This window comes from Mirounga leonina, unplaced genomic scaffold (genome assembly GCF_011800145.1).
Source record: "Mirounga leonina isolate KUSES-001 unplaced genomic scaffold, KU_Mleo_1.0 Mir_128, whole genome shotgun sequence".
NCBI lineage: Eukaryota > Metazoa > Chordata > Mammalia > Carnivora > Phocidae > Mirounga > Mirounga leonina.
In genome coordinates, this window is record NW_023270320.1 from 4,928,023 (window position 1) to 4,941,879 (window position 13,857).

Consider the following 13,857-nt stretch of genomic DNA (forward strand, 5'->3'; position numbering starts at 1 on the left):
AACTGTTAGAAATTAGGTCAAATATGGATGTTTCCTTTGTATAAGACTTAGTAAAACCAAAATATGCTTACACAAGTAAAAATGCTATATCATGTGGACGCAGAACAAGATAAGATCTTTTCCATTTTAAAAATCTGTGTAATAACTCATTAACATCTCCAGTTACCAAGATTTTATTTTCGTCTATCCAAAGTTCCAATGAAGAGAGAATTATTGTAACATTAAGTGATGTAAAAATCTAAAATAGAAGACATGAAGAAAATATATTCAAATATCATGGTTTAAATAGATCTGGGGATTTATCTATAAAACACTACACTGATGACAAATATTAAACAACAGAATTGCTAAGTCTAGATTGGATCTTACAGAGTATATTAGTAAATAATAAGTACTACTTATAAAACAAGTAATAGTTAACAGTTTGAAATGCTTGTACTTCAGTAAGCCCTATGTGAAGTGCTTTATCAATTTTAAAATTAGCATAACTTAATTAGATATACATAATAATTATTATTCTTATTATTATTCCTACTCAGAAAACTGAAACTTAAAATAGTCATATAATTTGACCTATTTCATACATCATGTGCATTCAGACAGTGCCATAAAAAAAAGTATGGGAATTCTTTAAGTAACACAAGCAAATGCAAAAAGAATTAAAAAGCAAATACTTACAGCATTTGTCAGTCCAATCAACTGGAAGATCTTTTGAGTGACAACAATCGTATCAGAGCCCATATGATTATACTGAAAAAGATAAGAAATTGTTTAAATTACTAATTTATTAGTTTTTAAACATTATTATTATAGAAATGATATTATATATACTCAGTGTAAAATAGGAAAAATATGTTTTAAAATACAAAAGACATGCAAACAATGAATCATGGAACACTACATCAAAAACTAATGATGTAATGTATGGTGATTAAAATAACATAATAAAATTTTTAAAAAGGCAAAAAATAAATAAATAAATAAAATACAAAATACATTACAAACTCTTCTAAAAACAAAAGAGGAGGGAACACTTCCAAACTCATTTTATGAGGCCACCATTATCCTAATACCAAAATCAAACACTGCAAAAGAAAAATATAAACCAATATTCTTAATGAACACAGATGCAAAAAATCCTCAACAAAATATAGGCAAACTAAATTCAACAGCATATTAAAAGGATAATACACTGTGATCAGTAGGGATTTTTTCCAGGGATGTAAGAATGTTTTGACATCTGCAAATCAGTCAATATGATACACTACATCAACAAAATGAAGGCTACAAATTATATGATCAAATGATGAAGAATCATCAGAAGAAGCAGAAAGGCATTTTAACAAGCTTCAACATCCTTTCATAAGGAAAACTCTCACCAATGTGGAATTGGAGAGAAGGTACAACAACATAATAAAAGCCATATATAACAAGCCTATAGCTAACAATATGCTCAACTGAGAAAACCTGAAAGCTTTTAGTCTAAGATCAGGAATGAGACAAAGATGCCCACTCTCACCACTTTTATTTAACATTGTATCAAAAATCCTACACAGAGCGACTAGGTAAGAAATAAAGGAGCTATACAAATTACAGATCACATGATATTATACAGCGAGAACCCTACAGATACACACACACACACACACACACAGAACTAATTTTTAAAATTCAGTAAATTTGCAGGATAAAAAAACAATATGCAAAAATCTGTTGCATTTCTGTATACTAATCATAAACAATTAGTAAAAAAAAATAAAACAATTCCATTTGTATTTGCATTAAAAAGAATAAAATACCTAGAAATAAGTTTAAATACAGGAGATAAAAGATATGTACAGTGAAAACCATAAGACAATGATAAAATAAATTAAAAACACACAAAAATAGAAATATATACTGTGTTCATGGATCAGAAGAATTAGCATTGTTAAAATGTCCATACTACCCAAAGCAATATACAGATTCAAGGTAATGCCTATCAAATTTCCAATGACATTTTTCACAGAAATAGAATAAAGAGTCTTGAAATTTGTGTGGAACCACAAAAGACCCTGAATAGCCAAAACAAATTTGAAAAAGAACAAAGCTAGAGGCATCATGCTCCCTGATTGCAATATATATTACAAAATATATTACAATATTATAGTAATCAAAACAGTATGATATTGCCATAAAAACAAACACACAGAGCAACGGAACAGAACAGAAAGCTCAGATACAAAACCATGCATACCTTATGGTCAATTAATTTATAACAAAGGAGCCAAAAATACACAACAGGGAAAAATAGTCCCTTCAATAAATGGTATTAAGAAAACTGAACAACACATACAAAAGAATAAAACTGTACCACTACAGTTTACATACACAATATCACTTACAATATACACAAAATATAACTCGTAATGAATTAAAGACTTGAATGTAATACCCTGAAACCATAAAACTCCTAAAACGCAACATACAGTAAGCTTTTTCACATCAGGTGGCAATGACTTTTTGGACTTGACACCTAAAGCAAAGGCAACAAAAGCAAAATTAAGTGGGACTACATCACTCTAAAAACCTTATGCACAGTAAAAGACAGCATGAACAAAATGAAAAGGCAACCTACCAAATGGGTTGTAAATCATGTATCTAATAATGGGTTAATATCCAAAATATATAAAGAACTCATATAACTCAATAGCAAAGGAAAAGCAAACAATCCAATTAAAAAATGGCCAATTAAAAAATGAATAGACAATTTTTCTGAGAAAATATACAGATAGCCAAGAGGTACATGAAAAGATACTCAACATTACTAATCATCAGGGAACTACAAATCAAAACTACAAAGAGATATCATCTCACACCTGTTAGAATAGCTGTTATAAAAAAGACAAGAAATAGCAAGTGTTGGTGAGGATGTGTAGAAAAGGGAACCCTCATACACTGTTGGTGGGAATGTAACCTGGTGAAGCCACTGGAAAAGAGTATGGCGTTTCCTCAAAAAATTAAAAATGGAGTTGCCATATGATCCATCAATGCCACTCCTGGGTATTTGTCCAAAGGAAATAAAAACATTAACTCAAAAGGATGTATGCACCCTAGGTTCATTGTAGCATCATTTGCAATAGCCAAGACTGAAAACAATCTAAGTGTCCATCAATGGATGAATGGAGAAAGAAAATATAGTATATGTATACAATGGAATGTTATTCAGCCAGAAAAGAACAAAGTCTTGCTATTTGTGACAACATGGATGCAGTTTGAAAGCATTACGCTCAGTGAAATAATTCAGACAGAGGAAGATAAAAACTGAATTATCTCACTTATATGTGGAATCTAAGAACAAGACAAAAAACCAAACTTATATATACAGAGAAAAGATTGATAGTTTCCAGAGGTGGGGTGTAGGCAATGGAAGAAATGGGTGAAGGTGATCCAGTTATAAAATAATTAAGTCCTGAGAATTAATGTACAGCATCATAACTATAGTTAATAATACTGTATTGTACATTTGAAAGTTGCTAAAGAGTAGATTATAAAAACTCTCATTACAAAAAAAAATATAGCTATGTGTGATCATTTTGCAGTATATATTTTGCAAATACTGAATCATAATATTGTACACCTGAAACTAATATAATGCTACATAGAAATTATCTCTCAATTTTAAATAAGACACTACAAATAAGATATAGTTTTACTATCAAAAAATAATTGTTGAAAGAAAATGTTAGTTTAAACTACAAGATTTAAATGTGAAGAATAAATATTATCTATTGAATATATGTATTCAAAACCATTCCTTACTGAAACCTTATTTTAAAAATTAATAATTAATTAATAATTAACTTAATTATTAAGGTATTAAAAATTATTAATAGGAAAATAACGTTTCAAAAGCACAAATAAAAGAAAAGCAAAAACAAACACAAAATTTGAAAACTGAAGAACAGGTAAGTAATAAATGATTAAGAAGATTTAAGAATTTTAGGTGATAGACCAGTGTAACAATATAATTCACCTTGAAGACCCTAAAATACTCATATTGGCTCTATCAGTTTTTCTTCAAGTAAGAGAAATTGGCACTAAGAGCAGGCAGATTGACTTTAAAGTTTAAGAAGTAGTTAAGGGTCGGAGAATATTCAGAATGTTTGTGTGAAAAAAGACAATCCAAGAATGTTACATATTGAATGATTCCATTTATATAACATTTTGGAAATTAAAAAATATAGACATAGAGAAGAGATTAGCTGTCTTCAGAGATCAGGGAAAGGGGAGTGAAGGAGAACTGGGTGTGGCTGTGAAAAGGCCACACAACAGATCCTCATTTGAAGTTATTCTGTATTTTGACTATGAGTATCAATACCCTAGATGTAATACTGTATTATAATATTTTAAGTTATTACAAATTGGAAAAAATAAAGGATATATAGGATCTCTATATACCCTTTTTATTTTAATATATGTTTTATTCATATTTTATTCAGTAAAAAAGAAAACAAACACTATTGGCAATGTGTACACATAAACCACACAAATCCACAAACACATAAATATAAATTAAGGTGAACAATCAATAATTTAAGCACTCTATGCCAACATTTGAGATAACAAAGCTATGTTAAATGTTTCAAACCAAACTTATAACTCACCCATCTGTAAGTAAAAAAGAAAACCAAGAACATAATTTTTGGATAGCAGATAGGGCAGAAAGTTCATCAAAGAAATTGAGTAGTTGCTTAAAAGTGTGTTAAACCTAGGATAGGGCAAAATCATAGATTTTTCAGGATTGAATGAAAGAACAAGATGGTTTGAGATACTCAAGAGTAAAAACTTCAGAATAAAAGTTTTTGTTTGGGGCCAAGAGATCTATCACAGATAATAATCTCTAAATATTCTGAATATTATTATAAGTACATATGAGTAAACAATTATTTCTAATAAAAAGATAATTTTAAAAAACATTAAAAACTAGAAAATATGCACTTATGACAAAAGGAGATAGTAGGGGAGGAACAAATAGTTCTGGAACATAAAAAATTCAAAATGGCAGACATACATATAGACATATAAATAATGACATTAAAAAATGAATGAAAAAATCACTTAAAGGATTGAAAAATCAAAACCACAATGAGATAGTGCATCACACCTGTTAGAATGGCTATTATCAAAAAGACAAGATATAAGAAATGCTACCTAGGATATGGTAAAAATTTAAGTGTCCATCAATGGATGAATGGATAAAGAACTTGTGAGATGTACACACACACACACACACACACACACACAATGGAGTATTATTTGGCCATAAAAAGAATGAAATTTTTCAATTTGTGACATGGATGGACCTTGAGGGCATTATGCTAAGTGAATTAAAAAGTAAATTAAGTCAAACAGAGAAAAATAAATTCCCATGATCTCATTTATATGTAGAGTTAAAAAAAAAAAAAACTCATAGATACAGAGAAAAAATTGGAGATTGCCAGAAGAGGGGGTGAGGAATGGGCAAAATGAGTGAAGAGAATCAAAAGGTACAATCTTCCAGTTATAAAATAAATAAGTTATGGGGATGTAATGTACAGCATGGCAACTATAGTTAATAATACTGTACTGAATATCTGAAAGTTGCTAATAAAATAGATCTTAAAAGTTCTCATCACAGGAAAAAATTCTGTAACTAAGTGTGTTGTGGATATTAACTAGACTTATGGTGGTGATCATTTTGCAATATATACAAATACTGAATCATTATGTTGTACACCTGTAACTAATATAATATGTCAATCATACCTCAATGAATAAAAAGAGGAAAAAAGAAAACTAATCAAAAGTCTTCCATGATAAGCAATAGCACGGAGGACCATAGGGGAAGGGAGGGAAATCTGAAGGGGGAGAAATCAGAGAGGGAGACAAGCCATAAGAGACTCTGGACTCTGGGGAAAAAACTGAGGGTTTCAGAGGGGAGGGGGATGGGGGAGGGAGTAATCAGGTGATGGGTATTAAGGAGGGCACATGTTGTGATGAGCACTGGGTGTTATACGTAACTAAAGAATCATTGAACACTACATCAAAAACTAATGGTGTACTATACAGTGGCTAACTGAACATAATAAAAAAAAGTCTTAAGCAGGAGATTGATACAATTTGAATTATGTTTTAAAAAGGTAAAAAGGCCCTAGCCTCATGAGGTTTGAGGTATTAAACTTCTTTGTCTATATAAAATGAATTAGGAGCTTTTTAAACAGTTTAGAAAGTAGCTCTCAGATTTTGGCAGGTCAGAATCACTTGGAAAAGGAGTAAAGAATACAGAGACCTAGATTTATTGAAGTACAACAGGTTCTGGGTGTCTGATTTTATCACCAAGTTTCCTAAGTGATTCTTATTCATACCAAGTTTGAAAACTACTAGATTAGAATGTAATTATCAATTATTTAAGGTTTAGATAAAATGCAGATATGAGCTCATAAATTCCTGAAATTTTCAATCATAGTCCTTTAATCATCTTTCAGGTTTCTTCTGTGTTAATTGATCTATTTAACAAAACTATAAAACACCCATACTCATTAATATGAATGCAAATTTTATAAATGTTAGTCAAGAGATTCCAGCAATGTATCAAAAGAATATGTGATGATGAGGCAGAGTTTATGTCCAGTAAATTCATGTTCAACATCAATAAAATATGTAAGTGTTATCCATTACATCAACAAACTAATAAAGAAAACCTGCATGGTTGATATAATAAATGCTGAGAAAGAATTTGACAAAATTCACCAGCAATTCCTAATAACAAATCAAAAAATGGGAACCAAGTAAAATTACTCAAATGTCATGAAGACTAAACACAGCAACAATGGAAAAAATCAACAACAAAAATAAGAGTAAATATGATTCTAAACGGAAAAACCATTTCAATTAAAATCAGGAACTATATAGCTTGTCTATTATTTTCTTCATGTTATTTAACATGATCAGGGAAGTTTTTGTGAATGCAAAAACACTGGAAAATAAAATAACTGCAGCAAACATCTGGAAAGAAGAAATAAAACTCTATCTTTGAGTTTATGATATCTTTTATACTAGAAAACCCATGAGACTCCAATAAAATTACTATAATTATTATAAGAATATGGTAAGGTTGCTAGATATAGGAGCTATCTATAAAATTAACGATGTTTTTCTCATTTTATATAAAAAATTCATTTACAATGCTGAAAAATTAAATTGTTTTATTTACTTAAGAGTAAATTTTAAAACAGTGTATCTAAATGAAGAAAACTACAGTAATCTTATTAAAAGACATAAAATCAGTCTAATCACAAAAGTATACATTATTTTTGGATAAAAAGACTTTCTGTCACAAGTTTGCTAATTACTCTAAGTTAGTATTAAATTTTAATGCCATGCCAATTAGAGTCCCCCATTTTGGGAGGGAGGATTAAGAAAATGATCATAAGGCTTATACATAAGAAAAAGAACATGAGAGAAAATATGCTAAAGTATGAGAAAAAACAGGATGAGGAGATTTGCCTTGCTGGATGTCATTATACCATAAAGCCACTGTAACTGTCAGTATGATGTTAGTTTATGAATGGAAAAATAGACTAATGGGACACAAAATAAAGAAATCATAAATATATCCCAATTACATGTGAGACTTTAATATTTAATAAATAGTGCTGGCAGAACCAGCTATTCATCTGAAAGAAAATAAAAGTAGACACCCACCTTAAGTCATAGTTTATCCTATGCCATATGTAAAAATACATTCCAGGTAAATTAAAGAGTTAAATATAGACAAATCTAGAGAACTACATAAAAAGTATAGGCGTTATTGATAGCCTCCCAATTAAAATTGCAAAGCTAAAAATTGTGTAGGAATGTGAAGGCATATTTAAATACATGAAAATTAAAGTTTTGTGATACAAAAAATTCACAAAGGAAGTTAATTACCAAACTCAATATTTTGATAATATTTTATTTCAGGCACTAAAACATAAAGATTTTCAATATTCAAAGATTTCTTATAAGTTGATAACAAGGCAAACAAATAAAAAATGAGAAAAGGCATAAGTAATCAATTCAGAGGAAAGCTAATACCAGTGACCACTAAATATTAAATGATGCTTAAATTAATTCTCAAGGAAATACAAATTAAAATTACATTTAGATAAAATGTTATGTGCACTGATTAGTAAAAATTAAAGAGAAATATAAAATGGATGATTAGCAGGTATGAAAGGAACATTGTATTTTCAGTTTTAACAGATATGTGAAAAAAAAGAAGTTACAATCTTTATGAAGCAATGGATGATATCTATTAAAATTGAACAACATAAATCTTTTGAGCCATCATCCCTAGTCCTGGTGACCTTTCTCATAGAGGTTAAATGTCCAAGATGGAAGTACTGATGAATAAGGATAATTCATAAGCATTATTTATAGTGGAAAGCAAAACAAACAACAACAACAACAACAAAAAGAAAACTGGAAATAAAGTGAATACTCACCAAAAAGGGAATAAATGAATCAGTTGCAGCACATGCATACCATGAAATACTATTCAGTCCTCAAAAAGAATGAATTAGCTACTCAGTTGACTGGAAGAACCTCCCCCACACAAAAAAAAAAATTTAAATTAAATAATCCAAGAATATGTCAGAGGCTGCCAGACTTAATAAAGGGAAAAAAGGAGAAGAATTAAATGTATATTGTTTACAGAAGACATGCTACCTTTCAAAGATACAAATAACTTGAAAGTAAAAGTACTGAAAGAGTATACCATGTAAACAATGAGAACTGACATGCCCATGAAGAAGATATAAAATTATAAATACATATGCATCTAAGAACAGAGCCTGGGGAAGGAGTTAAGATGGCAGAGGAGTAGGGGACCCTAATTACATCTGGTCGCTGGAATGCAACTTGATAGCTATCAAATCATTCTGAACACCTGTGAAATCAATGGGAGATCTGAGAAAAGAATTGCTGCAATTCTATAAATAGAAAAGTGACCACTTTTTGCAAGGTAGGAGGTGCAGAGGAGACGTGAATATGGGGCAATATATTGGAAGATAAACAGTGGAGGGGAGAAAGCTCTTAAGTAGGCTACCAGAAAGTATTATAAGCATATAAGCATTGGAGTACAAAATTGGAACATTCAGGAGTCTGCCAACTTGGGGACATCCCTGGCTTAAAGGTGCTCAAGTGGTGAAGTGGAGCCAGGTGGACAGCATGGTCTCAGGATCCTCAGGGTCACAAAAAAGAACGGGAATGTCTAAGTGTGGCAGAGTTCCCAAGCATCAGAGAAGGGAATCCAGCTGAAAGCAGCAAGTCTAGGTGCCAGCTTTCTGCTCAGTGTTGCCATAAACTGAGAACCACAGCATGGTTGGGCGACACTTCTCTGGGCAGGGGCTCAGCAAAATGCAGACGCTCAAGGAGAAACCCCTCCATTTCCCAGGAGGAATGGCTCCAGTCCACAATGCAGGAGTACCAAAAGTTTGGAGACTGGAAACTGGGTCATGTGCCTGAGATTAAAATGCTCAGTCACAGGCTAGGTGAACACAGAGTTAGGATGGAAACCAGGGAGACAAGAGTGATTGACTTCTTTTCTGTGAGGGCTCACTGAAGAGTTAGGGGCATGAACTTTCAGCTCTGGGGCTAGAGATAGGGGTGCTGCCATTTTTATCCCCTCCATCAGTACTGAAAGCCTTCAGGGAGCAAAACATCACCACATAGTGCAATCTGGAGCCACTTTCACTGAGCCCAGCCCCCTGGCAAGGGAGGCACAATTCCACCCAGGCAAGGATACCTGAGAATCAGTGCAACAGACCCCTTTCACAGAAGACCAGCAGGAACAACTGGCTACACCAAGTAAACTAATCATATAGAACTGCAAAACTTCAGCTCTTGGAGAAAAGAGTATATAGCATTTGTGGTGTTTTCATTATTCTTTAGTCTTTCAGGGTTTTTTCCAGCTATTTTCTTATTTTATCAATTCTTTTTTAAAATTCATTTTTAATTTTTATATATAAATTTTTATATATTTGGTTTTCTTCCATTGTAATATATATATATATATATATTTTCCCTTTCTTTCCTATTTTGAGATCTGGTTTGCTTTAACAAATAGACCAAAATACACCCAAGATCTCGTTTATTGTTTTGTCCTGTTTTACTTATTGTTTGATTTTTTTTTTCTTATTTTGTTTTGTTTTTGTTTTCTTCCAGTTTGGTTTGTTTGTATTTTTCTGGTGTTGTTGTTGCTATTTTTGTCTTTTTTCTCTCTTTGACATATTCTTTCTGGACATAATGATGAGACAGAGAAACTCACACCAAAAGAAAGAATAGGAGGCCATACTCATTGTCAGAGATTAACCAATATGGATATAAGTAAAATGGCAGAATTAGAACTTGAAACAATGATTATAAAGATACTAGCTGGGCTTGAAAAAAGCATAGAAGACAGTAGAGAATCCTTCACTGTAGAAATAGAACTAAAATCTAATCAGGCCAAATTCGAAATGCTATTACTGAGATCCAATCAAAAATGGAGGCTCTGACTGCTAGAATGAAGGAGGCAGAAGAGTCAGTGATATAGAAGACAAAATGGATGGAGAATAAGGAAGCTGAGAAAAAAAGAGAGGAAAAACAACCACTGGATCATGAAGGCAGATTTTGAGAAATCAGTCTGGCCAGGGGTTTATCGAGCTTATTAATTCTTTCAATGAATCAGCTCCTTGTTTTGTTGATCTGTTCTACTCTTCTTTTGATTTCTGCTCTAATCTTTATTATTTCTCTTTTCCTGCTGGATTTAGGCCATATATGCTGTTCTTTTTTCCATCTCCTTTAGGTATAAGGTTAGGTTGTGTATTTGAGACTTTTCTTAAAATTTCTTGAGAGAGGCCTCTATTGCTATATACTTTTAGGACTGCCTTTGCTGCATCCTAAATGTTCTGAAATTTTGTGGTTTCATTTTCATTTGTTTCCATGTATTTTTTAAATTCTTCTTTAATTACCTGGTTGACCCATTCATTCTTTAGTAGGTGCTCTTTAGCCTCCATATATTTGTTTTCCTTCCAAATTCTCTGTTGTGATTGAGTTTAAGTTTTAAATCATTGGGGTCTGAAAATATTTATGGAGTAATCTCAATCTTTTGGTACCGGTTGAGCCCTGATTTGTGACCCAATGTGTGATCCATTCTGGAGAATGCTCCATTTGCAATCTAGAAGAATGTGTATTCTGTTGCTTTAGGATGAAAGGCTCTTAATATATCTGTGAAGTCCATCTGGTCCTGTTTGTCATTCAAAGTCTTTGTTTCCTTCTTGCTCTTCTACTTAGATGATCTGTCCATTGCTGTGAGTGGGGTGTTAAAATTCCCTGGTATTATATTGTTATCAATGAGTTTCTTTAAGTTTTTGTTATTAATTGCTTTATATAATTGATGGTTCCCAAGTTAGGGGCCTAAATATTTACAATTGTTAGATCTTCTTGTTGGATAGACCCTTTTCTTATAATATAGTGTCCTTCTTCATCTCTTATTACAGTCTTTGCTTTAAAATATAGTCTGTATGATATAAGGATTGCCACCCCAGCTTTCTTTTGATGTCCATTAGCATGACAAATAGTTCCCCATGCCCTCACTTTCAATCTGGAGGTGTCTTTGGGTCCAAAATGAGTCTCTTGTAGACAGCATATCAATGGGTCTTGTTTTTTAGTCCAATCTGATACCCTGTATCTTTTGGTTGGAGCATTTAGTCCATTTATATTCAGAATTATTATTGAAAGATATGAATTTAGTGCTATTGTATTACCTGTAAAGTCACTGTTTCTGTAGTTTGTCTCTGTTCCCTTCTGGTTTTTGTTACTTTTGGGCTCTCTCTTTGCTCAAAGGATCCCCTTTAGTATTTCTTGCAGGGCTTGTTTAGCGTTCATGAATTCCTTTAGTTTTTGTTTGTTTTGGAAACTCTTTATCTCTCCTTCTATTCTGAATGACAGCCTTGCTGGATAAAGTATTCTTGGCTGTGTATTTTTCCCATTTAACACATTGAATGTGTCATACCACTCCTTTCTGGCCTGCTAGGTCTCTGTGGACAGGTCTGCTGCCAGCTTTATGTTTCTGCCTTTTTAGGTTATGGACCCCTTGTCTCAAGCTGCTTTCAGGATTTTTCTCTTTGTCTCTGAAATTTGTAAGTTCCACTTACAAGTCTCAAATAAACAACCTAACCTTATACCTAAAGAAGATGGAAAAAAGAACAGCATATATGGCCTAAATCCAGCAGGAAAAGAGAAATAATAAAGATTAGAGCAGAAATCAATGATATAGAAATCAAAAGAAGAGTAGAACAGATCAACAAAACAAGGAGCTGATTCATTGAAAGAATTAATAAGCTCGATAAACCCCTGGCCAGCTTATCAAAAAGAAAAGAGAAAGGACCCAAATAAATAAAATCTTAAGTGAAAGAGGAGAGATCACAACCAACACCAAAGAAATACAAACAATTATAAGAACATATTATGAGCAACCATATGCCAAGAAATTAGGCAATCTGGAAGAAATGGATGCATCCCTAGAAACATATAAGCTACCAAAACGGAAGGAGGAAGAAATAGAAAACCTGAACAGACCCATACCAGCAAAGAAATTGAAGCAGTAATCAAAAGTCTCCCAACAGAGTCCAGGGCCAGATGGCCTCCCAGCAAAATTCTACCACACATTTTAAAAAGCATTAATACCTATTCTTCTGAATTTGTTTCAAAAAATAAAAATGGAAGGAGAACTTCCAAGCCCATCCTATGAAGCCAGCATTTCCTTGATCCCAAAACCAGACAAAGACCCCACTGAAAAGGAGAATTACAGACCAATATCCCTGATGATCATGGATGTAAAAATTCTTCCCTAGATACTAGCTAATGGGATCCAACAGTACATTAAAAGGATTATTCACCATGACCAAGTGGGATTTATTCCTGGACCACAAGCATGGTTCAACATCCAGAAATAAATCAATGTGATACACCACATAAATAAAGAAAGGACAAGAACTATATGATCCTCTCAAAAGATGCAGAAAAAAACCTTTGACAAAATACAGCATCTTTTTTTTTTTATAAAAACTCTCTGCAGTATAGGGATAGAGGGAACATACTTCAATATCATAAAAGCCATATATGAAAAACCCACAGCGAATAGTATCCTCAATGGGGAAAAAACTGAGAGCTTTTCCCCAAAGGTCAGGAACATGACAGAGATGTTCACTCTCACCACTCTTGTTCAATATAGTACTAGAAGTTCTAACTTTAGCAATAAGAGAACAAAAAGAAATAAAAGGCATCCAAATCATCAAAGAAGTCAAATTTTCACTCTATGCAGATGACATGATACTCTATCTCAATAACCTGTAAGACTCCACCCAAATATTGCTAGAACTCATACAGGAATTCAGCAAAGTGACAGAATATAAAATCAATGCACAGAAATCAGTTGCATTTCTACACACTAAGAATGAGGCAGAAGAAAGAGAAATCAAGGAATGGATCTCATTTATAATTGCACCAAAACCATAAGATACCTAGGAATAAACCTAACCAAAGAGGTGAAAGTACTTTGAAAACTATACAACACTTATGAAAGTAATTGAGGAAGACACAAAGAAATGGAAAAATGTTCCATGCTCATGGATTGGAAGAATAAATGCTGTTAAAATGTCTATACTACCTAAAGCAATCTACACGTTCGAACCCTGAGCAACAATATTTATATGGGACAAACTAGACTTTAAAATAAAGACTGTAACAAGAGATAAAGGGCACTATATAATCATAAAGGGGACAATCCAACATGAAGATATAACAATTGTG

General features: G+C 32.3%; 1 protein-coding gene across 1 annotated transcript in view; it reads right to left on the bottom strand.

Annotated features, from left to right (window-relative positions):
* ADAM2 (ADAM metallopeptidase domain 2) overlaps positions 1-13,857 on the bottom strand; it is a 166,493-nt gene that overhangs the window by 117,288 nt on the left and 35,348 nt on the right. The window contains exons 8-9 of the mRNA XM_035003984.1: positions 679-750; positions 72-238 (exon numbers count right to left, since the gene is read on the bottom strand). Of these exons, the coding sequence (XP_034859875.1) occupies positions 72-238; positions 679-750 (239 nt within the window). The remainder of the gene's footprint in view (positions 1-71; positions 239-678; positions 751-13,857) is intronic.